General features: G+C 35.5%; 5 protein-coding genes across 12 annotated transcripts; 3 read left to right on the top strand and 2 right to left on the bottom strand.

Annotated features, from left to right (window-relative positions):
• Positions 1-1,520: 1,520 nt before the first annotated feature.
• On the bottom strand, positions 1,521-3,638 carry LOC123228345 (proteasome subunit alpha type-4-A-like). Of its 3 annotated transcripts, none has more exons than XM_044653707.1 (2): positions 3,512-3,638; positions 1,521-2,414 (listed from the first exon to the last, which is right to left on the bottom strand). In XM_044653707.1, the coding sequence occupies exon 2, from the start codon at positions 2,401-2,403 to the stop codon at positions 1,651-1,653; it is 753 nt and encodes a 250-aa protein (XP_044509642.1). In that variant the 5' UTR covers positions 2,404-2,414; positions 3,512-3,638; the 3' UTR covers positions 1,521-1,650. The 3 variants fall into 3 exon arrangements, with proteins under 3 accessions (XP_044509642.1, XP_044509641.1, XP_044509640.1); XM_044653706.1 differs by having other exon boundaries at positions 3,503-3,605; XM_044653705.1 differs by having other exon boundaries at positions 3,485-3,553.
• Positions 3,639-3,983: 345 nt separating this feature from the next.
• On the top strand, positions 3,984-12,713 carry LOC123227496 (exosome complex exonuclease RRP46 homolog). 2 transcript variants are annotated; one of them, XM_044652358.1, is made up of 9 exons: positions 3,984-4,138; positions 10,405-10,544; positions 10,623-10,736; positions 11,034-11,134; positions 11,346-11,366; positions 11,516-11,588; positions 11,674-11,741; positions 12,088-12,220; positions 12,345-12,713. In XM_044652358.1, the coding sequence occupies exons 2-9, from the start codon at positions 10,439-10,441 to the stop codon at positions 12,458-12,460; spliced, it is 732 nt and encodes a 243-aa protein (XP_044508293.1). In that variant the 5' UTR covers positions 3,984-4,138; positions 10,405-10,438; the 3' UTR covers positions 12,461-12,713. The 2 variants fall into 2 exon arrangements, with proteins under 2 accessions (XP_044508293.1, XP_044508292.1); XM_044652357.1 differs by lacking the exon at positions 3,984-4,138 and adding an exon at positions 9,604-9,722.
• On the top strand, positions 6,677-8,424 carry LOC123227492 (cyclin-D-binding Myb-like transcription factor 1). The gene is given in 2 exon segments (XM_044652354.1): positions 6,677-7,483; positions 7,485-8,424. Coding segments are annotated over 2 exon segments (1,074 nt in total). The 3' UTR covers positions 7,752-8,424.
• Positions 12,714-12,770: 57 nt separating the features above from the next.
• On the bottom strand, positions 12,771-16,087 carry LOC123227493 (pentatricopeptide repeat-containing protein At4g20090-like). 4 transcript variants are annotated; one of them, XR_006504485.1, is made up of 3 exons: positions 15,226-16,087; positions 13,814-13,891; positions 12,771-13,296 (listed from the first exon to the last, which is right to left on the bottom strand). XR_006504485.1 is itself a non-coding variant. In XM_044652355.1 (2 exons), exon 1 carries the CDS (start codon positions 15,996-15,998, stop codon positions 15,231-15,233), a length of 768 nt encoding a protein of 255 aa, XP_044508290.1. In that variant the 5' UTR covers positions 15,999-16,086; the 3' UTR covers positions 12,771-13,296; positions 15,226-15,230. The 4 variants fall into 4 exon arrangements, 2 of the variants coding, with proteins under 2 accessions (XP_044508290.1, XP_044508291.1); XR_006504486.1 differs by lacking the exon at positions 12,771-13,296 and adding an exon at positions 13,298-13,589; XM_044652355.1 differs by lacking the exon at positions 13,814-13,891 and having other exon boundaries at positions 15,226-16,086.
• A 3,157-nt stretch (positions 16,088-19,244) lies between these two features.
• LOC123227972 (protein PHLOEM PROTEIN 2-LIKE A1-like) lies at positions 19,245-25,461 on the top strand. 2 transcript variants are annotated; one of them, XM_044653144.1, is made up of 3 exons: positions 19,245-19,445; positions 19,535-19,650; positions 24,916-25,461. In XM_044653144.1, the coding sequence occupies exons 1-3, from the start codon at positions 19,317-19,319 to the stop codon at positions 25,010-25,012; spliced, it is 342 nt and encodes a 113-aa protein (XP_044509079.1). In that variant the 5' UTR covers positions 19,245-19,316; the 3' UTR covers positions 25,013-25,461. The 2 variants fall into 2 exon arrangements, 1 of the variants encoding a protein (XP_044509079.1); XR_006504576.1 differs by lacking the exons at positions 19,245-19,445; positions 19,535-19,650 and adding an exon at positions 24,074-24,818.
• The last annotated feature ends 48 nt before the right edge of the window (positions 25,462-25,509 follow it).

The raw sequence follows: 25,509 nt of genomic DNA, 5'->3' as shown, positions 1-25,509 counted from the left end.
TGTTCTTGGGGTGTGCACATGAATCTTTTATGGTCAAACTTACTTTCACCAAGAAGCTTCGTTGCAAGTCATGACCATTGGATTCAGACGAATAAGTGAAAGCCAAAAGTGGTTGTTGGGAACGTGTTTTGGTCCACCCACGTGGTTTCCTTATTCTGACACGTGGATTAATCCAATAAAGTTTAATAAAATATTATAATAATTAAAAATAAAAGAAATACAAACATATAATATGATAAGGTAACTTATAAAAACATGTGTTGGTCTATTAAGAGCTTGCTAAGACATGACTTAAAAGACTTTAGGTTGTGTCATAAGTCTTAGCATACTTGCACCAACGATACAAACGAGCAAACTTTGGCTAAACATGGCCCATGTGCATAGATGACTGCATTAGAATTCAGTCCGATATAATCTATTATCATGTCTGACTCTATGACATGTCCAACATGGGCCTGCCCACTGGGAAAGCATGCCCTGTAGAGGAACAACCCGCAAAAAAATTTAAAAAATTTAAGAACCGAATAAATACATAATATGATTCGCTGATTTGCTAGAGCCCCAAGGCACGACATAACCGCTGGGCATTACAGGTCATACCAAATTCAGCCCAACAAGGCCGACATTCAATTCAGCCATCCATAAAAAAAGATTGGAGAAAACAACAACAATTCTCAGTTCCTGGAAATTACAATAAAAACTACTGTAACGTATATAATTCAATCCCTACTTGTAATGAGACAGAAAAGACAACCCAATTATTGAGCTAATATTCGAGGTCCAAACATTAAAATTTTGCACTTTTTGATATAAGAAAGTTAGCACTGTTACCAATTCATAATGGGTCATTCTGGCTACAAAATAAGAAGCAAGCAATCCTGATGATTGATTAGATCAACTATTTGAGTGCTCTTGAGTAGTCAGGCAGTTGATGCGATTTTCACACACAACACCAATCAAGAATCGTCATAAGATTAAGAATACATTCGAATCAAGTTTACTCAAGTTCGATTGCCAACACAACTTAGTCAATCTCGAATCATAAGTATGCAATATTATCAAGCTCGCATTCAAACTATAAGGGTGTTTGGCTCGATAGACTGGCAAGCAACTCGAATATGCAAATATAACAACATCACTTTGACCAACTAGTGTTGCTATATATAACGACTTCATTTTGCTATATAACTTAAAGTTTAAATGACATAATTTTACTCTAACTATATACAATAGAGTCAAAATGACATTATTTTACTCGTATCTACAATATCAAGTCCATGCAAGTCATGCTCGAGCATCATCTATCATATCGAGCTTGAGCTCATATCCTTAAACTAGCTGAGCTAGCTCAACTTCTCTTATGCCGAGCAAACCCAAGCTTGACCTTGGCTCAACTTGAATCCACCTCTACACAAGAGATGCTCTAGAAAATGTTTAATTTTGATCAAGTTCTGCAACTTTGAATAGCATTCTGAGTCAAATGGAAGATCTGAATTCATCCTGCTTTTTAACAAGAGGAATGTACGCAAGCAAGAATAAATGACATTTTTGCAAAAAAGTCATATCCAGTAAAGAATACAATCCACCAAACAAACATATAACATGATAGTCTTAAACTCAGTTCCAAATTGAAATAAGGTACTTGTGGAGTTAAGAGGCCTCGGTAGAAGGTTGAGTCACACCAAACTTCACTAGCAACTTGTTTAGGGACTCTGGTGAGAAGATTTGGTACTTCACTTTTCCAGAAGGTGTAAGGAAGACCTCAGCCAATTCAAGCTTTTCTGATGTAAGACTTGTGCTATCCATTGTCTTCGTAAGAACCTTCAGGGCAAGCTGAACTGCCTCTTCTCTTGTGATATCATCCTTGTAGTCCTGCTTAAGGATTGATTGCGCTGCCTGGTTGTTTGCCCCAATTGCTGCAGCCTTCCAACCGCTGTAGTTTCCACTTGGATCACTCATATAAAGCTGGAAACCATAGTTTTTATCCCAGCCTGCGAACAGAAATGAAACACCAAATGGACGAAGCCCACCAAACTGTGTGTAGCCTTGCTTTGTATCACAGAGAGATTGAACAAGCTGTTCCACGGGCATTGGCTCTTGGTAAGCATAGGTATACCGCTGAGCTTGCACTCTAGCAGTGTTGATGAGGATGTTAGCATCGGACATTATCCCCGCCACAGCACAAGCTACATGGTCATCAATCTTGTACATCTTCTCTGAAGATGTTGAGGTCTGAAGGAGTTTGGATGTAACCTTCTTTTCACCAACCAAAATAACACCATCCTTGGACAATATTCCAATAGCCGATCCTGCATTCCCAATGGCCTCCATTGCATACTCAACTTGGTAAAGGCGACCTTCTGGGGAGAAGATTGTTGTGCGGCTATCATACCTTCGAGACATTTTATGTCACACTAAAGAAGAAAGAAATCAGTCAACGGAAACCAAGAAACAAAGCCTCACGTTTATACTACCAAGAAACAACCTAACTCTCTTTCCTAGTATTTTTATTTCTTTCTCTTTTAAGTTTGTCAACAGTTCTAATCTTTTTCAAGGCAGTCATGCACAGACTCCATACACATGCAGCAAAGATGAGAAAGTTTATCAGACTAACATGGTACAACAGGAAACCAAGGTATGATGAAAGGATCTTAGGTCTTACACAGAGGATTCATATGACAAACTACAATTTATTTGTTCAAAAAAGAACCATATTCCAGTATGTAAAAAAGAATTGAGAAAATGGACATTGCTAAGAACTAATTGCGAAACAGGAATAATTTACAAGCACAGAAACAACTTCAAAGCTAAACACTAATGACCAATTGAGTAAATAAATCATTTCCACATTAGGGAAAACCTATAAGACATCCCAGAACGCATCTCAGGAAAGCAACTCTATTGGCTAAACTCATCAAAGCATACAGTGAACATAACCAGCAAGCATTCACCAATCTTATCCAAAATTTGGTATTTAAGCAAAGAAGAAATAATCACTAAAATATAGACTTAAATCAAGCAAAGCCCTAGCTCGATATCACCAAAAATACCCTCTATCAACGGATTTTGAAAAGCCACTATCACGCAAGAAACCAAAAACATATATATATATATATATATATAGTTTATGCTATACGAAGAGCAGAACTTCTAAATCCTTTCTGAACAATCACATTTCATTAAAATTCCAAACTTTATTTCCCAATATATTTACGAACTTTATTCATGACATAGCAACATGTTCAGGTTTCATAACGAACAAAACAACACATTACATTACATCAAACGCTAAATCAAAGAAACCCCACTTCTCAAAACAAGTATTTTTCTCCAGAAAAACCAAACAATCAAACTCAACGGCTTCTGTTTCCCTCATTTTCCCAGCAACCAAACAGATCGTTAATAAAAAATTTCACACGCAGCACCAAATCGAACCCAAAACAAATAATATTAGCATATGAAATAGAGGAGAAACGAAGTAAACGTTAGAAAATGGAAAGACCTAGCTTGCCTGAGAATCAAGAAATCTGAGACACGACTTTTGTGTAGTTTCAGTTCTTTTGCCTTTAAAACGATGAGAAAAACCTTTAACACCCTAAAGGTTTACTAATTAACAAAAACCCTCTGACTTTATAAAATCAGAAAGCACCCCAAATAGATGAATAAAATTACACACACTAACTATAAGTACTAATTTATAATATAGTGGTTCGGTAATAATTTAATTAATGATTCAATTCAAACTAAATTTTAACTCAGATATTGGAATTGGCTAAAACTAAGATCATTTATAAATACAAGTTAACTTTTTAGTTTAAACTTAATTTATTTGATATAAATTTAAAAATAAATTTGAACAATTTAAATTGAATTAACTTTAAATAACGGTGAGGGGAGGGTGATAGCTTTTTTTTAATCAATTATTCTAGAGGGCGTAAATTACCGTATATCTTAGGGTGGTTAGGGTGATTATTCCATAACATAAAGTAGCCCTTGTCCTCTCCCTCGCAAGCCGGGTTCTGGAACACTCAAACCGCCGCTGCACCTTTACTTCCTCCGTCAACTCGCGACACTGCCAACGGCCAAGAAGGCCTCGGAGCTCTAGCTCTGACGCCGCCGTCAGCTCCAGTTCTAAAAGGTTTTTTTTTTTTCATTTTTCTTTTCCGTTTCGAATTTTTATAGTATTGAAAAGAACATTGATTGTGATGAAGATTCATAATTCTGAAAACTAGACAAATTAGAAGCGCTTGACACTGATTTCAGTTGCTCGTGTTTTTGCTTCAGCAGGGATTGAGATCTGTAATGTTGAAAATCTGGAATTTTAAAATTGGAATTAAACTTATGTGTTACTTTATGGAATCCTTTCAAATTTTGATTTTTTGGCAATGCTTTCAGTGCTGAAATGGACCGGTGAATTATTTAATAAATGTTAAAGATAGTATTCAAAACAATTTCGTATAATTAATCATTTAATATGAAATTCAAAATATGTTAATATAAAAATGATACATAATAAAAATAAACAATAAATCAAACATGGTGTGGCCTAGTGGTTCTTTCCTACTTAAGCAAAAATCGAGTCTTAACCTTTGAAAAATAAAAAATTGCATTTAACATCATGTTGATGTTAGAATTGGGAGGATTCAAGTGGTTGGACTCGGTTGACCCTCATCCAAAAGCTAACCCTGGCCAGTTTTCAAAACCTTGCTTTTTAGCTCATATTATTGCGTTGAAATATTGAGTTGTGACTTATCTTTATTTATTGGCCAAACGACTATTTCCCACCCAAGGTATGCTGCAATCTTAAGTTTTCACCCTTTAATTATGGAAACACCAAACACCAAACACCCACCCATGACTGGTTAAATTTAACAAAACCCTAATGGTGGTAAGGGTAAAATCGTCATTTTCTCTATAATATTAAAAATAAACTAAAATAGAATCTACTTTTGCCCCCCTAAACTTTAAAAACTAAAATATCCCCCTAGCCTAAGTTTTAAAAAAATCGCAGTTTCACCCTAGGGTTTCATTTTGAAATCTTCGGCTCCATTGCCGACGACCTCTCCCTCCCGAAGCATCCTCTCCTTCCAGCGATCTCTTTCCTCCCATTGGGACGCCCGATCGGCGTATGAGAAGCCGTGGAAGACGAAGAACTTCGTTGGGGAAGACGAACCCAGTCGTCATCGTCTGGGAAGACGAACTCAGTCGTCATCGTCTGGGAAGACGATCGTCTTCCCAGACGAAGACAAGACGACTCATCGTCGTCTGGGAAGACGATTGTCTTCCCAGACGACGAAGACGATTGTCTTCCCAGACGACGAAGACGATTGTCTTCCCAGACGACGAAGACGAGATTGATTGATCTCGTTTTCGTCGTCTGGGAAGACGATTTATCTTCCCAGACGACGTCTCTCTGCGCCGGATGAGTTGGGATGGAGTTAAGGGGGGCCGTCGGTGGAAAAGAAACTGTCGGGAGGGGAAGATGGCTGGTGATGGCACCGGAGAAAGTGAAAGGGTTTGGAAATAAACCCTAGGGGGGAAATGCGATCTTTTCAAACTTAGCTTAGGAAAAAAATATTAGTTTTTAAACTTTTAGGGGGGAAAATGAGATTAAATTTATCACCATTAGGGTTTTGTTAAATTTAACCGGTCATGGGTGGGTATTTGGTATTTCCATAGTTAAAGGGTGGAAACTTGAGATTGCAGCATACCTTGGGCGGGAAATAGTCGTTTGGCCTTATTTATTTACTGTCTTTTAGCTTTTCTTGAGCAGCTCTAGTCAAAAAGTTTGAGGGAAATGTTTTTATCAGATGGTTAAGAAAGGTGATGAAGGGAAGAAATATGAGGATGATGTAAGGGATATGGAAACTGAATTTTAGTCTAATGTGGAGGATTTTGTCAAAGATAATGAGAAGAAAAGAAAGAAGAAACAAGAGATTGGTGGAGGTGATGATGGTATTCAGTTAAGTGCTGGTGAAAATGGTGTTGATGAGGATAAGAAGAAAAAGAAGAAGAAGAAGAAGAAAAATGAGAAGGAATACGAGGATAGCATTGATGATGTTGAATTAAGCAGTAGTCGAATTCAGGGTGTTAAAGAAAGTGATGTGAAGGATAAATAGAGGAGAATGAGGACATGCTGGAGAGTGGTGACAATGATGCTGGATTTGATGATAATCCGAATATTGTTGTAATGGGTAGGTATGTGCATAAGGTCAAGAACAGGAAGAAGAATAGCAAGAAGATGGATGAATGTGTTAATGACTTTGAATCAGGCACTACTCAAAGTGAGGCTGTAATTGAGGGGGATGTTGATAGGAGTGTTATGGAAAAAGCAAAGGATAAGAAGAAGAAAAAATTTGAAGAAATTTTTGCATGGCAGACAAATCAAGAAGAACAGGATTTTGCTGAAACTATGAAAGGGGAAAAAAATTATCAAAGGAAGAAAGAACAACATAAGAGGGACAAGGAGGGTGATGATGTCTTTGTAACAGACAAGGTGACCAATAGAGACGACAAAAGCGGAAGGGAGCAATTTGATGGAAATATTATGGAGAAAATTGAGCTTTTAGGAAGAAGAAGAGGAGAAAAAGTAAGAAACACATCGATGCAGTGGGTGATGTGAGCACTGAAGTTAGAAATGAAGTTGAAAATAATGATGCAAAGAGTAGAAATATAGATGGGTCTGTTTGTTATTGAAGAGGGTAGCAACAAAGAAAAGAAGAAGAAGGCCAAGTCAGTGGAATATCATTCAAAGGGAGGCAGCAAAAAAGTGCCAAGAACAGAAAAAGGTGTATCATCTGAAAATTCTACACAGAGAGAGAGCTCTAAGAAAGTAATTTTTTCTGATCAGGTGGAGGTTTTTCCTTTATCTGATGCCAAAAGTTCTGATGATGGCTTGGTGTATGCTAAGCGAAACTCTCCAGAAGAAGATCAAATTATTAAAAAGGCTGTTCTTAATTACAAGTCTCATAGATTCGGTGAGGAAGGTCTAAATATGGTTTTGTATTGTAGATATCACCCAGAAGTTAAACACTGTTGGAAGGATATTGGAGCAGCCTTACTGTGGAGGCCTTCTGATAGTGTTTATTGTCGAGCTCATATTATATTTGAAAGAGATCAAAACCATAAATGGGCCCCTGAAGAGTTAGAAATTATAAGAAAGTATCATGAAAAACGTGGCTCTGATTGGAAAAAGTTGGCTGAGGTGCTTGGCAAGCATAGGCATCATGTGAAAGATGCATGGTGGAGGATAAGATATCCTAATATGAGGAAAGAATGATGGTCTCAAGAGGAGTACCAGAAATTATTTGACCTGGTGAATATGGATTTGCTTATGAGGACTTCGGAAGAAAAGAAATCAAAGCATGGAATGCTGCGAGATAATATCCATTGGGAGGCAATCAGTCAGAAACTGGAAACCAGAACAAATTCTATGTGCTGCCTGAAATGGTATAATCAGCTAACTTCACCATTGGCTGCTGAAAGGGAAATGGCGTGATACTGATGACTACCACATGGCGATCGCTCTCTCCAACTTGGATGCTACTTGTATGGAGGATGTTGACTGGGACAATCTTCTCAATGGCAGGTCTGGAGTTATTTGTCGAAAGCAACGGAACCAAATGGTCAAACACTTGGGTCTAGGTAGAAACAAATCATTCGCTGAACAGGTTGAAATCCTTTCAACAAGATATTGCCCAGATGCAGTTGAAGCTAGGGAGGCCTGTAATAGCAAACCAGCAGTTGACTGATCAAGATTTTTTCTTTTTTTAAAGTAACCGGGAACCCCATCTGTCGAATGATGAAGATACTGATTGGCTAATAGTATTGCCTTACCCATAATCAAGACGGAGACATGCTGCAGGATTTCCTTGCAGAGGACATACAAGTTTATAGGCTTTGTACTTGTATTATTACCTTCTGGTAAGGGTGGCTTGGAGTCAAGTCAAGTCTAAATAAGAGTTGGCTCAAGATTATTTCGAATCTAGAAAGTTTAATTTAAGTGAATTTGAGCTAATGATGAGTTGTCAAACTAGTTGCTAGAGAAGAAAGGAAAACACCGGAGAAGATGGGTATTTCATCATTATCAATGAAAAGCCGTTGGAGAAGATACATTTTTCAGCGACTTAATTAAATTGAGCTGAATCAACTCAAACTTGAGTTGGGATTACCCTATCTAGAGTTTGAGCTCATTTGAGCCAAGTTAAGTTCGGATTCAACCCTACTTTTGAAGGTGTATTAATGATTGTTCTTTGTTATTGCTTAGTCCTTCAATTATATGCTTCATGATTTGGATTATATGAGGTGTGTTTACGCACTAATGTAATACCACCTGTAAAGATGATTTGGATTGTATGAGGTAACATTACCGCAATAAGTTTTGGCACTATTAGAATAGCACCTGAAAGAGATAATTTGGATTAATTGAGGTAAGGTTACTGGCAATGTCTAACACAGCACTTGAGCACCAGATCTCACAGTGGTATATGAAAGAGAATTTGCATTATATGTGGTACCCATCAAGGTCAGCACCAGTGCCTAAGGTCACTATGTCCAACTTATTTTATCACCGAACATTGGACTTCTAGTAGCGGTAAAAACTAAGTTCCGCCTCTCATTCCTTTCTCTATTTTTTTTTTATTTAACAAGTCTTTTTTTTCTTTTTTGGAACATCCCTTTAAGATCACAGCGGCTATACGATGAAATCCCATATCTAATTATCGGTTCCACCATTTATCTCTTTTCACAACCATTAACTTTATCTCTTGATTTTGGCCGTTAATCTATCGGGAAAGAACACTTTTTCACTTACAACTTCTCAATTTTAGAGTTAGATTTGAATTTTATTCACAATTTGGATGAAACAAGCTGAGTTTAAAGTCAAGAGTTGGGGATTGAGTCCATTTTCATGAATAATCTAAATTTGAAACTTAGTTCAAATCTAATCCAAAATCAATTTGCTTCCAAATTGACTTCAAGCTTTGATTATACAAACTAAGCCAAGGTTGATTAAAGAAATTTAGTGAATCGGTTTCAAACTAACTCTTTTAAAATCAAGTTGATTTAGATCAATTTTAACTTTACTTATTTTTTGATTCAAAAATACTGATATCACCTATATATATATATATATAAAATCACATGGTTAAAATATAGTTTTATTTTTAATTTAAAATTATTATATTACACAATAATATACATTATATATGTACATATTTTTGTATTTAAAATAAATACATATAATTTTATTATTAATTTTGATACCTAAATTTAGTAAAATCTCATATGCATTAATAACATATTAATATTTATAATCGTGTTTATATTTCCTATGTGAATTATTATCTAACGTCGTTTTAAATGATTGATGTTAAGAATACTATTAAAACTTGACATTTCTATTAAAAACTTACAATTAATTTGTTATTAAAAAAAAAAGATTTCACAATATTATTGAATGGGACCTTTTTTCTTTGGTTACAATATAATTATATATATAATAAATTAATATCAAGATCTTTTAATTTAATTAGAAAATCATTTTTGTATCGATAAATAGCATTAATTTTTTTTATTATTAATAAATAATTTGAAGTATATTTGGTTTAGAGGCAAATTGCTGCGAGTTCACTTAATCCCTCTGCACGCTCCCTCCGCCTTCGACAAACCGCCCTCCGCCGCCAGCGACTCCGAACCCGTCATTAACACTTCTTCGTATCCTGGTTGGCCTCTTCCTTTCTTGATTTTGATTGTTGTCCATAGTTCTTTAGCTGCCTCACGTTTTCAGTTAATGTCTAAATGCTCTTGAAATTAGAATTTTTTTTTTTTTGAATTTATGGTTTTTGAAGTTTCTTATGAAATGGGTTACGCAAAAAATTTAAACTTGGATTTATTTTTGTACTTTGCAGTGTTGGTCTTTCATTTTATTATAATCTCTGGTTGAAGGGACCTGAATTTTATTTTTTATTTTCAAATTTGAACTAGCGTTCATGCATTTAAAAGTTTCAGTTCAGTTATTGTGTTAATCACAGCGATGTCTAGTAAGTTTAGTTGGAGCATACTGGATATATTAAACTGAGCAATTGTGTTGATCTCAATGGGTTGGGTAACTTTAGTTTTGAGTATGGTAGGTATATTGAACTGATGTGTTGTGTATTGAGAGCATTGGCCATGTTACTGGTAGCATTGTGCAGCCCCGTTTGTATGAAATTAAGGTAAAGAAACATATAAGTTGATTGGACACATCTTCCATTAATTGCCAGTGTTAATCAGGGAAAGATGAAACTGAGGAGAAAACAGAATTCTAAAACCTTGGAGTCCTATACTAAGCTTTCTTTATTTTGCTTTATGTATGTCCTGATGTTGAAGCTGATTCTTGTTATATATTTTTATTTAATGCAATAGAAAAAAGGGTGTGTGTTGATTAAGAGAAAGATTGATGGAGATTGATAGAGCTGATGGCCGCTCACCAAACCAATTGAGGCCATTGAGTTGCTCTCGCAACACCCTCCACCGTGCTCATGGCTCTGCCAGTTGGTCTCAGGGTAAATGCTTCTAAGAAAAGCGCTTTTTTGATAAATAATTAATATTCATGTATTTAAGTTTTTTGGGGTTGATTCTAGGAGAAACAAAAGTTCTTGCTGCTGTTTATGGACCAAAAGCTGGAACAAAAAAGAATGAAAATCCTGAGAAGCCCTGCTTTGAAGTTATTTGGAAGCCTAAAAGTGGACAAATTGGTTAGCTCTTTTACTTTCCTTTATTTATTTATTTTGCGTGAAAATCATTCACCTTGATCAGTTAAGCACTTGTTCGTATGCTTGAAAATTAATTAATTTTGCTGTTGAGAATTGGTCTAATTGTAGGCAGAGATCTCACATGATGGTAGGATTTTTATATTGTCTCATAAAACTTAGGGAGATCAATCATAATCTTCCTTTTCGAATAGTTCATTACGGTCTCTATGATATAAAGTATAAACATTAAATACTGATGTTTTTTCCATCTAATTTTCCCAAATTTGCCAAATATTTAAGGGAACCTGGAGAAAGAATACGAAATGATACTCAAGCGAACTATACAAAGCATATGCATTTTGACTGTCAATCCAAATACCACAACCTCAATTATAATTCAGGTAAGGTTTTTTATTTTAATACTGCCACTAATTAATACTGTAGTTCTCTTCGAGTGATCCTGTTGCTTTAAATCTAATTCTTGATTCTGAGTGTGGTTCCTAGTTTGACTGACTAGGGTTCCTATGTCATTAGTGTTACTTATATTACATTTTCTACTTTATAGATTATGCAATCTGAACATTGAATATTTTTAATGGTGTATCTTTGCAGGTTGTCCATGATGATGGTGCTGTATCCTTTGACTACATATTTCAATGTTGTGTTTTGTTAGTGTCCAGACTGATATAATTGGGAATTATTATATTTCTATGGGATGAATTTACCTTGTCTTTATTTTTTAATATCAAGTTGATGACTGTTTCTTGACTGTATTTCTATAGCTTCTACCTTGTGCTATAAATGCAGCGTGTGCTGCTCTTGTAGATGCTGGAATTCCTATGAAGCATCTTGCTGGTAGTTTGTCACTACAACTGACTGTCCTCTCTCATATTTTTAAAACTTGAACACAGACAGTGATATTTTTTACTGGATTATGCAGTGGCAATATGTTGCTGCTTAGCAGAAAGTGGATATGTGATTCTGGACCCCACAAAGTTGGAAGAGCAGGTTAGTTTAATTTTCTTGCCTAAATTCACAACATTTTTTTGCTGATTTAAGTAAGGTTGCAGGAATTATCTGGCTAAAATGCAGTTTAATTATAACTGCTTCTTTTTACATTAGTCATTTTGCTCAGATCAAAGGCACTCTACATTTAGATAGTACACAAAGGATATTGATCTTGTAGTCTTATAATTACAGGTCGGTGTTATAGTGCCTTGAAGTGTGGTAAGAAGTATAGCCATTCTTTGCAGCATATGTGAAGCCATATACTTGCTGAAAAATAGACTAGTTGGGTGCTTATTAAACAAATGTAAATTCCTATTCCTAACATTCATATCTTATGTAACTGTAGAAAATGAAGGCATTTGCTTATTTAGTGTTTCCAAACTCAATACTCTCGGTCCTTCCAGAAGGATCGTCATTGGTGGAAGGTGAACCCATGGAGCATGGGATCATTACATCTGTAACACACGGTGCAATGTCAGGTATGTCAATTCCTGCTTGTCTATGTTTCATCTGTTAACATTTTTTAGTATCCACTGCCAAGGGGAAATATTGTGTTGCTAGATCTTTTTTCTATCTGATTTCTTGTGTAAATCTGATCTCTAGTGGATGACTATTTTCACTGCCTTGAAAGAGGCCGGGCAGCAAGTGCAAAGTTGTCTGATTTTCTGAGGAGGAGCTTGCAATCAAAATTCCCAAGTGACTCATCCAATGCTGCGTGATTTCATAATGATTGATTGAGAACATTATTCACAAAAATCTTCAAGTTAAGCGATCCATCCTTTGCCACCTGTTGTCTACTGGTAGAATGACTATTGTATTATAAGATTATATGCCTGAATGAAGACATTTGATGTAACTTCAAATGGTAACAAAACCTTTTGTAATGGTAGGGAATTCTGATACCCCAACATAGCTGGCTTATTGTACCTGGAAGCACTTCACACTATTTTGCAGAGATCTGATTTTTGGCCATTTTAGCCTATTTCATTATTAGGGTTTTTCTTTTCTCTTTACATAATTGATAATACATGACCTGAAAAGCGTGTTTTTATAAATTCAATAATTTTGTACATACAAATGATGAACACTAATGTGTATAAATAAATTAATACATTATTATACAACTAAGTGGGGATTTTGAATAAGAGATAAACATATTGTTCTTTCTCTGTTGATTTCACACATTCTCCACTTTGTTCACTCTTTAAGATTTTCTTCAGTTGGGGGGAGTAATATTGTCACGATTTAGACCTTTTACTAACACATAGTAATATCTATAGCCATAACATTCACCACTGGATCAGCATCATTTTAGTATGATCAATGTTAACATTTTGATGCCTTCTCCTTTCTTAAAGCATCCCATATAGAATTTAGAGTGGCTACACTCTGCAGCTCATTGAAACTTCAACAGTAGTTCACTTAACAATCTTTAAACATGTAATAGCAGCATCGGAAGCCAGAAGCAACTGCTTGGTAAAGCTATTCATATTATACACATGGTGCAGTCAGTTATAAGTTGTCACTTGATCTAGACCAGAGAATCCAGACATACCTGACGTAGGAACGCAGTACTTATTCAGTATATAAAAAATGAGGAAAAATATACATATGTAATACCAGCTGAACAAGTGCAAGACCAAGATGAACTCAGCTGAACAAGTGCAAGACCAAGATGAACTAACTTAAAGACTCTAAGAAGCTCCCAGATTTCATTTCTAACCAGATCCTGCAGACAGCTATGTTTTTCTGTAGAAACTTCGATGGTTTTTTATTATTTGACAATGCCTTCACCTAATTTTACAGTTCCAAGCCACCTACAAATTTTTGCTCATCTGAAAATGGAAGCTGTGAAAAGTTGGTGCTTCACAAGTAGTCCTTAATAAGCTATACCATTTTATTAAAGGCAAAATAAAAAGAACTAATAATATAGTAATGTGTTTAATTCAGTAAATGCAAACATATGGATAAAAATTACAATATAATTTTTCACCTTCCACTACCTTGGTAAGATGATCCCAACAAATTTAAAGTTCTACTTGAATTAATAATACAGTTTAGCAATATATTACCTTCGCATATTGGTGAAATTCAGTTTGATGAGACTGTTCTTCCTAGTTTTGTAGTAAGACTTGTTCTCTAATAGGTGCCTACACAAATCAACAATATGTGTCAACTCCTCTCAAAGCCATAACCTCAGCCAAAAGCTGTTCAAAACCTAAAAACAACATTCATCGTCTCCTCCCTCACTCCCACTGCCTCCTTATAGTCTTCTAGTTATCTTAATCTTCAATTATTAATTCAATTAAATTATTATCTTAATCTTCAAATAATATCCTAATCCTAATCTTAACTTATTCAATTACTATCCTAATCCTAACATTCACATACAGATTTACCCAAACCATATATTAGCAGGTGATCTTTTCAAAATGTCTATCTCAATACTCAATTACAGTTACTAAGAGTTATAAATAAGAGATGGTTATGTTGGCTGTAACCCCAGTTGTTTCAACTGATCAAACCGAAGCAGATTGGTTTCAAAGAAGTCGAAAGCAGGGGCTCAGAACTGTTTTTAGCCAAAGACTCACCTTAAATTTATTTAGTTGCATCACAATGTACTAGTAACTAGGGTGAGGAATGGTCAGTGAGATAACAGATCTAAACAACCTGCTTCACTCATCAAGCAATTGATCAAGAATTATAGTGTATGCATGAAAGGGATTTTGTGCTAAATTTCTAATAGTAGAACTCCAGAATGATGCAACTGAAAGTGATACAACTAGATACTGAGAAATAATCCTTCAACTAGATCAAGTAAAACATGCCAACAAGTCATACACCAGCCAATCTTGTTTGTAATGCTTTTCCCTATTAACCTTACCAGCTCAGTTTTTTCTATGTATAGAGATAATGATTTATTAACACATTCACTGTAAAAATTCATCTATACAAATATGTGTCAATGTTTGATTTCTAACACCACAATTCTTGATCAGCTTTTGTTATGTTACAGAAATCAGCAACTCCAAGGAATTGCTGTGATTCAATGGTTATATATGTTCTCCAGTCTCCATCTTTTCAAAATCCAAACTCAAGCACAATGTCAATGAAACAAATGACAATTGTAAAGAAATTGTCAAGTCACTGATACACTAGAAAGAAACAAATGCTACACAAGCAAAAATCAAATCTTAAGAAGAAACAGACTACAATTTTAAACTAATATCATTTATTCCCACTCAAGATAATCGTTCAAAATTTCTAGAACTAGTACTCCTTTTTTTTTACACATCAGAAATAGTACTTTCTGTAACTCAAGATCCATGAAAGAATGTCATTTCTATCTCAATGATCCAAATAATACAAAAAGTTCATTCCCACATCATTATCAATCCAAAATAAATATTTTATAGAGAAAATCTTATACAAAAATACAAACAGTATAATCCCAAGTAAACACAGAATACGCCAATAGACTAACCTGTTCTATTCTGTCCAATTAGCAATAATCCGATCCAACAGAGCCAACACTTTCTCCAAACCCTCAATTTCACCATTCTCAACACACAATAAAGCTTCATCCAATTCTTTAGCCTCCTTAATTCTAGCCTCTCTCAATAAACTCCTGAAAACCCTTTTCCTCAAACCACTTCTCACCACCAAATTCATCCCCAAAATGCCCCTCAAAACCCTCAAACCCTCCACAACCAACCCACTTCTACACAACCCATCAACCAAAACCTGATACACCACCCTCTCCACCTTACATGGAGAGCCAGGCCTCAGCATCCAGTTGTACACTTTCAAAGCATCTTTTGGCCTACCCCTTCTGAGATATGAAGAAACAAGAAGTGTGGCGATCAATGTGAGATGTGAATGTGCTTGAGGGGTGTGTTTGAGTTTGGTTAAAAGTGCCATGGGGAGGACCAAGTCTGGCTGGGAAGTGAGAGAATGAGTTAAGATGGAAAAAGAGAGAGACTTGGGAGGTGGGTTTGCTTGTAAAGCTGTGAATGTGAGATTAATGGCTGTGTTAATGTTGTTTGTGAGGCATAAGCGTGGGATTAAGAGGTTGATTTTGGCGAGTTCTTGTTGTGTTAATTGAGGTGTTAAAGTTTCAGTTTTGGATTCTGGGTTCACTGAATCATCTTCAATTGTTGAAGATGAAGAAAAAGACTGAAATTCTAAGAGCTTCGAGGTAGAAGAAAGGATTTGGAAGGGCTTTGTTCCAAACGATCTGATTTTTACGCTCAGCATAGTGATGTTGTGAAGTTAATCAGTTTGGAGTCGCTAAGCCGCCATAGACAGGCATGGAGTCTCTCACACGTATAAGAAATTTGAAATTGCAACAAACCCTGGTAGATTTAAGAAATTTACCTAACATCTCTTTTTTTTTTTTGGCCAAATATCATAAAGAAAAAATGACATTTTCCCACAAAAGCTTTGGCCTAGGAACGCTTTTACACCCTGATAACATAAATAATACTTTCTCACCTAATATCAAACTTTGTTATAAAAAACTAAGTTAGTAAAGCTAAAATAATAATTTCAATATTTATATATTTAAAAAAATAAAAAATAACTCTTGTATGAATTTCACTTAAATATTTAAAACATGACAGATTAACTCTTTTATAAGTTTTAAAGCTTGTAATTTCTATAATCTAATGAAAATCCTAGTTGTTAATGTCACTTCTTCATTACCACAATCTCGTTGTTGTTGTGAGTTTTGACCCCCACTACCCTCTCTCTCTCTCGTCACAATTTTAGCCATCATTGATGACTCTTTCATTCAATTAAATTGTCAACGACTTAATCGAGAGGAATTGTCAACAAAAATTGTAACAACTCTCTCTAGCTATATATCCTCTCTGAAACATGCATCCATAGAGATGTGTTAGCGTGAAACTTTCCCACCACATACAACAGACATTAAATGCATGGTCACATACTCCCCCACACACACAAAAAAGTGTACTCAATAATTCAAACAACACTAATAATATAAATAATTCATATACAATCCACAAACTTACATACAAAATTATAAAAAGAACACAATAAATGAAAAACATTTAATAAATAAGTGATTTTTCGATATTTTACACATAACATCAAATATAATCATAAATCATATGTGTTTTATTCTCAATCCTATCGTGGTATTTTCAAATACTTTCTCAGCATCGCAAATTCCCATCTACATATTTCGATAGATAATATCTAATCTTCAATAACGATGTCATCTCAAAACACTAATGTCAAAAGATATACATAAACATTTTAGACGTTTGGTGAAAACATGACCTAACATATGATCTAGGTAATTTTTTCATTATTAGAATAGGTCTTTATGTATTGCTACGAGAGTCCAGCACAAAAAAAATATAAATAATTTGTGCTAAACTATTATTATATACAAGGAGTAAACTATACTATCCAATCTCATGATATGTGCTAAATTAGTGATATGCACAAAGAGTAGTGTCAGAGAGGTAAGGGTTAACTGGCCCTTAATTTTGATAAATTTTTAGTTTTCTATATATATAAAATAAGAATATAATCTATAAATTTTGCTTGACATCCTTGGATTTTGTATTCCTTAATTGACCATCTTATATTTTGTTTTTATTCAACGCTCACACCTCTAAATTTTATTTTTGGTTCTGTGACTGCATTACATTGGAGTTTAATTGACATAATTTTAAATTGTTTTATGTCATATTATTACTTCAGAAGCATTGGATTGACGGGGACAAGATCAACAGTTTTGTGTTGTACGTGCGGACTCGAGCAATCCTTAATGGTGATGACACAAATCATTGGAAGCGAACTACCGAAGAGGAGAGAAGGTATATACTTTATCATACATTAGCTCTGATTATACTATTTATTTTACATATATTCCTCCTTTGATACTGTACACTAGATCAAATAAATTTAATTTAAAGCTCAAACTAAATATTATAGTTTCAATTCGAGCTTGAGTCAATTGTAGGTTTAAATCGAATCTATCTCTAATTTTAATAGGTTTCTCCTTTAGAATATTATATATCATTTTATATTTTTATAATTTTTTGATTATAATATATCTTTCATTCATCTGCGTATGCAGACGTATAATGTTGAACTATGTTAAATATTGTATCTTTTGTGTGATTGATGATATGTTTTTGCAGCGGTGTTTATGTGGAAGTGGCTGAATGGTTAGAAGATTGTTGCGCTGAGGTTGGGGGAAAATTCAACACAAACAAGCTCACTGCAAGGACTTTGTACAAGCTTGCATTTGTGGTCAAGTTTACTGACCATGCTTTCGGATTGGACGATGAAAATCTATTGATTCTCATACTCCTACTCCCAAATTGCACCAAGATCGATGCATAGAACACTTCCATAATATCCCGAAAAACCAATGGATAGGGATCCTGGTTGGTGAGTTCAGGATTAAAGATGAGGAGCAAGGGGAGCTTGAATTTTTCACGACTCAAAGCATGATGTTCCTTTGGAAGAACGGAATTGTCCTCAAGGGAGTGGTGATTGAGCCAGCGAAGTAGTGTGGTTTATCAGAAATATTTGGACGTTTGCATGCTTCAGCTAAATTTGCAGACACACTATTTTGACCTTGAATAATGATGAATTAGGTTGCAAGTACATTTTGTAAAGATAACTTGCCTCCAACAATCTGAATAATAATTCCTTTTTCATTTTTTTGACCGTCAGGTAACACTCTGGATGATTTTTTAAAAAACACTTATTCTCGGTCATGTTACCGAAGTAAAGCATGTGGTGGGGACTCATTGAGGATATGAACCAAACCAAGCCTAAATGCATCCTATCTCAAGTTCAGTTTGAATAAAAATGGGTTAGCTTAAGTTCGATTTAAGTTTATTAAGTTGAAGTTAAAGACATATCAAGTTCAATTTAGTTTTTAAGTTTTAAGTTTGAACCTTGACTCAAATTTATGATTCGGATTCGTAAATCAAATTTATAACTCATTAACAAAATAATTATGTATTATCAAATAAGGGGAAAAATAACATCATTTTGACAATTGTTTGACATGATAGAATTGAGTTGTAAGTCAAGCTCAAACCAAATCAAATCGTCTACATAGCTTGTAAGCAAAATCGAACCAAACTTTTTTTAACTCAAGTTTAACTTGGTTTCAAAAATGAACCGATCCTCTCAATTCGAGTTTGATTCGATTTCAATCTAAACGAATTTTATCCAAACCGACTTTCAAGACCAAACTAACCCCATTTGAGTCTGAGAACATTGTTTGTACCCTGGATGTCCACCAAACAAAGTTTTGTCCCAATGGATGTCCACCAAACAAAGTTTGAAATTCTTAATTTAAATCACTAACAAACAACGTTAGGGTCGGTAGCATATTATTGAAGTTCACTTCTGGCTGGTGTTCATCACTGCCAATCACAATAAACTAATGTGATGTATATAGTTATTAAATTGACAATACAGATCTCAATCAGCTATAAATACGACTGCATGGTTTTCAAAGATCATCATCATCAGTAAGATCAGTTTCTTGCAAGAGTTGTCAAATAGTAAGAGAAGATGTCGCTTCAGCTTCCTCACAACTACCATGGAATTGTCCAAGATGCTTTCCCACATATTGACATGTCCTCGAATCAGAAGTTCTACGATCAGCTGTTCTTGGGAGTTTTCTTGAACAATAACCAGACGGCACGTTCCTTCTTATAGTCATCCTTCTGTGTTTGTATGTATATATAAAATATATTGATATCATTTTAAATTGTTTAATGTGTACACAGAAGTATCGGGTTGATGAGAGCAAGATCAACAGCTTCGTCTTGTATGCGAAGACTTTGTCAATCACATGGGGAGATGACGAACGATATTGGAAGTGGACTACCGAAGAGGAGAGAAGGTATGCATACATACATATCTACGAATATATTCTCTAGTCAGACTTGAGGGACGCAAACGAGCCAAAAACCAAGTATTGCTTAGCTCAAACTCGATTTGATGGAGTTCACCAAGGGTTCTAGCTGGACAAATTGGGGCATTGCAGGCTAGAGATTGCGGTCCAGAGCGTAAATGAGGACTCAAGTTTGGTTCGAAAAAAAGATTGTGGGGTTTAGAAAGAACCGATACTTGAATTTGTTGAAGCTATGAAGCTGTGAAGTTGGCTGCTGTAAATTCTGAATTTTTGAAGATGGTTCTGCTGCAGAAAGCTGAAGATGATATGGATTATTTTTTTTTTGCAGCCTTTAAAATGGTGACAAACTTCCTTAACCATTTTGTAATGTTTTTAGTTAGAATGCAACCAAACTAAATTATATTTGTTATGTTAGGTGTACTTTGACTTAAAGTTTGGTTGGCTTGTAAGAATTTGTGTGGATAAGCTTAATTTAAGCTGCTTTTGTACAGGGGTTAGGAAAGCTATGTAAATATACATGTATGGCAAAGAAATGATATGTTTTCAAGTCACAAAAACAGAAAAATAGCAGACCTCCGTTCCAGCTCTCTGTTTTCTCCTCTGCTTTTTCATTTTTCTTGCTTTCTTTGCTTCCAGATCTCCATTAAAAAATCAACAATTGGTATCAGAGCCTTCAGTTCTTTGTAAAGACCTGTGCCAAGGAAGAAGTTTGAAGAAAAGGAGAAGAAACTGAGCACACAAACCATGGCCTCAAGCAGTTTTACAGGGGTATCTGCACCAGTTTTTTCTGGTGAAAATTATGTAGCATGGGCAGTGAAGATGAAAGCCTACTTAAGAGCTTTTGATTTGTGGGATGTGGTTGAGATAGATAAGCAACCAAATCCACTGCCAGAAAACCCAACACTGAATCAAATCAAGCATCATTCTGAAGAAGTGGCTAAGAGATACAAAGCTTTGTCTTGTATCCATTCTGCAGTTTCAGAGGTGATGTTTGCAAAGATCATGGCTTGTGAGACAGCAAAGGAAGCATGGGATAAGTTGAGACTGGAATTCCATGGAAGTGACAAATCAAAGCAAATGCAAATTTTCAATTTAAAAAGGGAATTTGCTCTGCTTAGAATGAAAGATGGTGAATCAATTAAAGACTACATTGATAGGCTAATGAAAATTGTGAACCAGTTGACTCTTCTTGGAGAGGTGATTTCTGAAAATAAGGTTGTGGAGCAAGTATTGGTGAGTTTGCCAGAAAAATTTGAGGCAAAGATCTCATCTTTGGAAGATTCGAAAGACATAAGCACCATGACAATTTCAGAACTTTCAAACTCTTTACAAGCTGTGGAATTGAGACAAGCTTTCAGAGATGGAGTCATAATATCTGAAGGAGCTTTTGTTGCAAACCAAACAGCAAAAATACATGCTGGTTCCAGTTCAAATAAGCAGCAATTTGGCAAGAAAGGCAAAGAAAAGAAGGAGAGCTTTGATAGAAGACAAAAAGGGAAGAAAGGTAGATTTCCACCCTGCCAACATTGTAAAAAAACCAGCCATACAGAGAGGTACTGCTGATATAGACCTGAAATACAATGTAGAGGGTGTAAAGAATTTGGTCATATGGAGAAAGTTTGCAAAAACAAAGGTAAAACAAATCAGCAGCAAGCTCAAGTTGCTGAAAAGTTACAGGAGAAGGAAGAGCAACCTGAAGAGCAATTGTTTACAGCAGGCTGCTATGAAGCTCAAGTCCATTCTCAAACTTGGTTATTGGACAGTGGATGCACCAATCATATGACTTCAGATGAAAGCCTTTTTGTCAACATGAAGAAGAGCAGAATCTCTCGAGTAAAAATTGGAAATGGAGATTTTTTGCAAGTGAAAGGAGTTGGTACAATTTCTATCACTACATCATCAGGTACAAAAATGATTAATGATGTTTTGTTTGTGCCTGGTATAGCTCTTAACTTATTGAGTATTGGTCAAATGCTAGAGAAGAATTACTCCTTAAAATTTGACAATAAAAAATGTCATGTTTATGACTCAAAAGGAGTAGAATTAATGGTGGTAAATATGATGCATAGAAGTTTTTGTTTAGAGCTAAATGAGTTGAATGCTCAAGCACTTGTTAGTAGTGATCAAGAGTCAATTAAGTGGCATAAAAGACTAGGCCACTTTCATGAAAAAGGGCTCAAACTTTTGTATGAAAAAGAGCTCACTGTTGGAGTGCCAAAGGTGGCAATGATGAAAGGAGTATGTGAAGCTTGTCAATTAGGCAAGCAAACAAGATTCTCATTCTCAAATAATGAAGCATGGAGGGCCAAGGAGAAGCTGCAGTTAGTACACACTGATGTGTGTGGCCCCATGACAGAAAATTCCTTAAATGGCAGTAGGTATTTTGTTCTTTTTATTGATGATCTTAGTAGAATGTGCTGGGTTTACTTCATTAAGCTGAAATCTGAAGTTTCAGATGTGTTTTTGAATTTTAAGAGACTTGTAGAGAATGAAAGTGGATGCAAAATAAGAATGGTAAGGAGTGATAATGGAGGGGAATATACCAGTGAAAAATTCAGAAAAATTTGCATGGAAAATGGCATTAAACATCAACTCACAACTCCTTACAGCCCTCAGCAAAATGGGGTGAGTGAGAGGAAGAATAGGACTGTGATGGAAATGGCAAGATGTCTTTTGTTTGAAGCTAATTTGCCAAAAAGCTTTTGGGCAGAAGCTGTGAATACAGCAGTGCATTTACTCAACAAATTACCAACAAAAGCCTTGAAGGACATGACACCTTATGAGGCTTGGTTTGGTTCAAAGCCAAATGTGAGTTATATGAAGATATTTGGCTGCATTTGCTGGACTTATATACCAGAAATGAAGAGAGAAAAGTTGAGTAAGAAAGCTGAATTAGGCATCTTTGTTGGCTATAGTGACTTGTCAAAAGCTTATAGAGTCTATCATCCTTTAACTGGAAAAATTAGCATCCACAGAGATCTGAAATTTGATGAAAATTCAGTATGGAATTGGGAAGCCAATGAAGTTCAAGTGAAGGTGAAAAATGAGCCTAACTTGCAAAGTGAAAAGGTGGCAGAAGATAAGCTTCAAGCTAGCAGTGATGATGAAGATAAAACACCCAAAATGAGATCACTTTCTGAAATTTATAGCAGGTGTAATACAGCCATATTAGAGCCTACAACATTTGAGGAAGCATCAAGGTTTCCTAGTTGGAGGGCTGCAATGCAGGAGGAGATAAAGATGATTGAAAAAAATCAGACTTGGAAGCTTGTAGAAAGACCTCCTAATAAGCATATAATAGGGGTTAAATGGGTGTACAGAACAAAAATGAATGTTGATGGTTCTGTAAACAAACTAAAGGCAAGGCTTGTAGTGAAAGGGTATGCTCAAAAGGAAGGTGAAGACTACTCTGAAACCTTTGCTCCTGTTGCAAGGTTTGACACCATTAAACTCCTTATTGCATTAGCAGCACAAAAAGGTTGGAATCTTTACCAACTTGATGTTAAATCAGCATTTCTCAATGGTGAATTAAGTGAAGAAGTGCACATTGAACAAGCTCCTGGATTTGTAAAGAAAGGTGAAGAAAATAAAGTGTGCCTACTTAGAAAGGCCTTGTATGGCCTAAAACAAGCTCCAAGAGCCTGGTATAGCAAGGTGAATGCATACTTGCTGAAGCTTGGCTTTGTAAAGAGCTTAAATGAGGCTACATTATATGTGAAATTTGTTGAAGAAAATGTGCTAATTGTATCCATTTACGTGGATGATCTTCTGGTCACAGGAAGCAATGAAGAATTGATTGCTTGGTTAAAATTGGAGATGCAGAATGCCTTCGAAATGACAGACTTGGGAAAGCTCAGCTTCTTTTTGGGAATTGAAGTAATTCAATCTGATGTTGGGACCTTTATTGGTCAAGAAAAATATGCAAAGGAGATATTGAGAAGGTTTGGCATGGAAAATGCAAAAGGAGTTGACAATCCTTTAGTGCTAAACCAGAAGCTGGAAAAGAATGATGGATTTCTGGAGGTTGAACCATCTGTTTATAGAAGCTTGGTAGGTTGTTTGCTTTATCTAACAGCAACTAGACCAGATATAATGTATGCCACAAGTTTGCTTTCCAGGTTTATGCAAAAGCCAAGCCAACAACACTTCAAAACAGCCAAAAGGGTACTTAGATATGTCAAAAATACAGCAGATCTTGGAATTTTTTATAACAGAAAATTGGAGCTGAATTTATGTGGCTATGTTGATAGTGATTGGGGTGGTTCAATTGATGACTTTAAAAGCACTTCTGGTTACATATTTTCTCTTGGATCAGGTGTTATATGCTGGAACTCTAAAAAGCAAAGTGTGGTAGCTCAAAGTACAGCAGAAGCTGAATACATAGCTGCTGCTTCAGCTGTAAATCAAACCATTTGGCTGAGAAAAATTTTAGATGATTTGAATGAAAAGCAAGTGGAAGCTACACCTATTTATTGTGATAACAAAGCTGCAGTAGCCATAACAAAAAATCCTGTTTTCCATGGTAAAACAAAGCATATCAAGATCAAGTATCATGCCATTAGACAAGCAGAAGAAGAATCAGAGGTGAGTCTAATTCACTGCAGCTCAGATGAGCAATTAGCTGACATTTTGACCAAGGCATTAAACACCAAAAGGTTTGTTCAAATGAGAAAGAAGTTGGGAATGATAAGCAAGTTTGTCAAGGAGGAGTGTTGAAGCTATGAAGCTGTGAAGTTGGCTGCTGTAAATTCTGAATTTTTGAAGATGGTTCTGCTGCAGAAAGCTGAAGATGATATGGATTATTTTTTTTTTGCAGCCTTTAAAATGGTGACAAACTTCCTTAACCATTTTGTAATGTTTTTAGTTAGAATGCAACCAAACTAAATTATATTTGTTATGTTAGGTGTACTTTGACTTAAAGTTTGGTTGGCTTGTAAGAATTTGTGTGGATAAGCTTAATTTAAGCTGCTTTTGTACAGGGGTTAGGAAAGCTATGTAAATATACATGTATGGCAAAGAAATGATATGTTTTCAAGTCACAAAAACAGAAAAATAGCAGACCTCCGTTCCAGCTCTCTGTTTTCTCCTCTGCTTTTTCATTTTTCTTGCTTTCTTTGCTTCCAGATCTCCATTAAAAAATCAACAGAATTGACCTGGTTGTTCGGATACCTGATTTTTTAGATTGAACACACTCCTGAAATTTTATTCTATAAGATTTTGTTATTCTAATTAAGATTGGCCTGTGTTTTGCAGTGGTGTTTATGTGGAAGTGGCTGAATTGATTATGGTTAATTGGGTTGAGGTTAAGGGAAAATTCAACACAGACTATCTCACACCAAGGACTCTGTAGAGGCTTGCATTTGTGGTCAAGTTTACCGACCAAGCTTCCGGATGGGAAGATCAAAATCCAGTGATTCTGAATCTCGAACTCCCAAATGGCACCCAGATACAACGCAAAGAAAGCTTCAAGAATAAGCCAAAATACCAATGGATCGAGATCCCAGTTGCTGAGTTTAGAGTTAAAGAAGATGAAGAGCAAGGGGAGATGGAGTTTTCCATGGCTGGAACCAGTGACTTCCATACCGAGGAAGGCGTTGTCATCATTGGAGTCGTAATTGAGCCAGCCAATTAGTATGGCTAATCAGCTATATTTGATCTTACTCTATCTTGAATAATAATGTTTGAGTTCAAGTTGCATGTGCTCAAGTTCATGTTCCTTTTTTTATCTTGATTGTCAGAGAATACTCAGGATCATTGTTATTTCTCTCTTTATAAATAAAAAACCATGTTTGTTTTTAACACACTTTAGTCGCGGTTCTGAAGGCAATGAATATAGGTTAAATATCT

This window comes from Mangifera indica, chromosome 10, assembly GCF_011075055.1.
Source record: "Mangifera indica cultivar Alphonso chromosome 10, CATAS_Mindica_2.1, whole genome shotgun sequence".
Classification (NCBI taxonomy): domain Eukaryota; kingdom Viridiplantae; phylum Streptophyta; class Magnoliopsida; order Sapindales; family Anacardiaceae; genus Mangifera; species Mangifera indica.
Note: the sequence above shows the minus strand (reverse complement) of the source record. Positions and strands in the feature narration are given on the sequence as shown.

Excerpts from the sequence above, each read along its gene's own strand:
- LOC123227493 (XM_044652355.1), bottom strand. The coding sequence starts at position 15,998 with ATGCTGAGCGTAAAAATCAGATCGTTTGGAACAAAGCCCTTCCAAATC.
- LOC123227972 (XM_044653144.1), top strand. The coding sequence starts at position 19,317 with ATGTCGCTTCAGCTTCCTCACAACTACCATGGAATTGTCCAAGATGCT. Across the intron at positions 19,446-19,534 it reads TCTTGAACAATAACCAGACG|AAGTATCGGGTTGATGAGAG; the intron begins GCACGTTCCTTC and ends ATGTGTACACAG. Across the intron at positions 19,651-24,915 it reads ACTACCGAAGAGGAGAGAAG|TGGTGTTTATGTGGAAGTGG; the intron begins GTATGCATACAT and ends TGTGTTTTGCAG.
- LOC123228345 (XM_044653707.1), bottom strand. The coding sequence starts at position 2,403 with ATGTCTCGAAGGTATGATAGCCGCACAACAATCTTCTCCCCAGAAGGT.
- LOC123227496 (XM_044652358.1), top strand. The coding sequence starts at position 10,439 with ATGGAGATTGATAGAGCTGATGGCCGCTCACCAAACCAATTGAGGCCA. Across the intron at positions 10,545-10,622 it reads CTCTGCCAGTTGGTCTCAGG|GAGAAACAAAAGTTCTTGCT; the intron begins GTAAATGCTTCT and ends GGTTGATTCTAG. Across the intron at positions 11,589-11,673 it reads TCCTATGAAGCATCTTGCTG|TGGCAATATGTTGCTGCTTA; the intron begins GTAGTTTGTCAC and ends TGGATTATGCAG.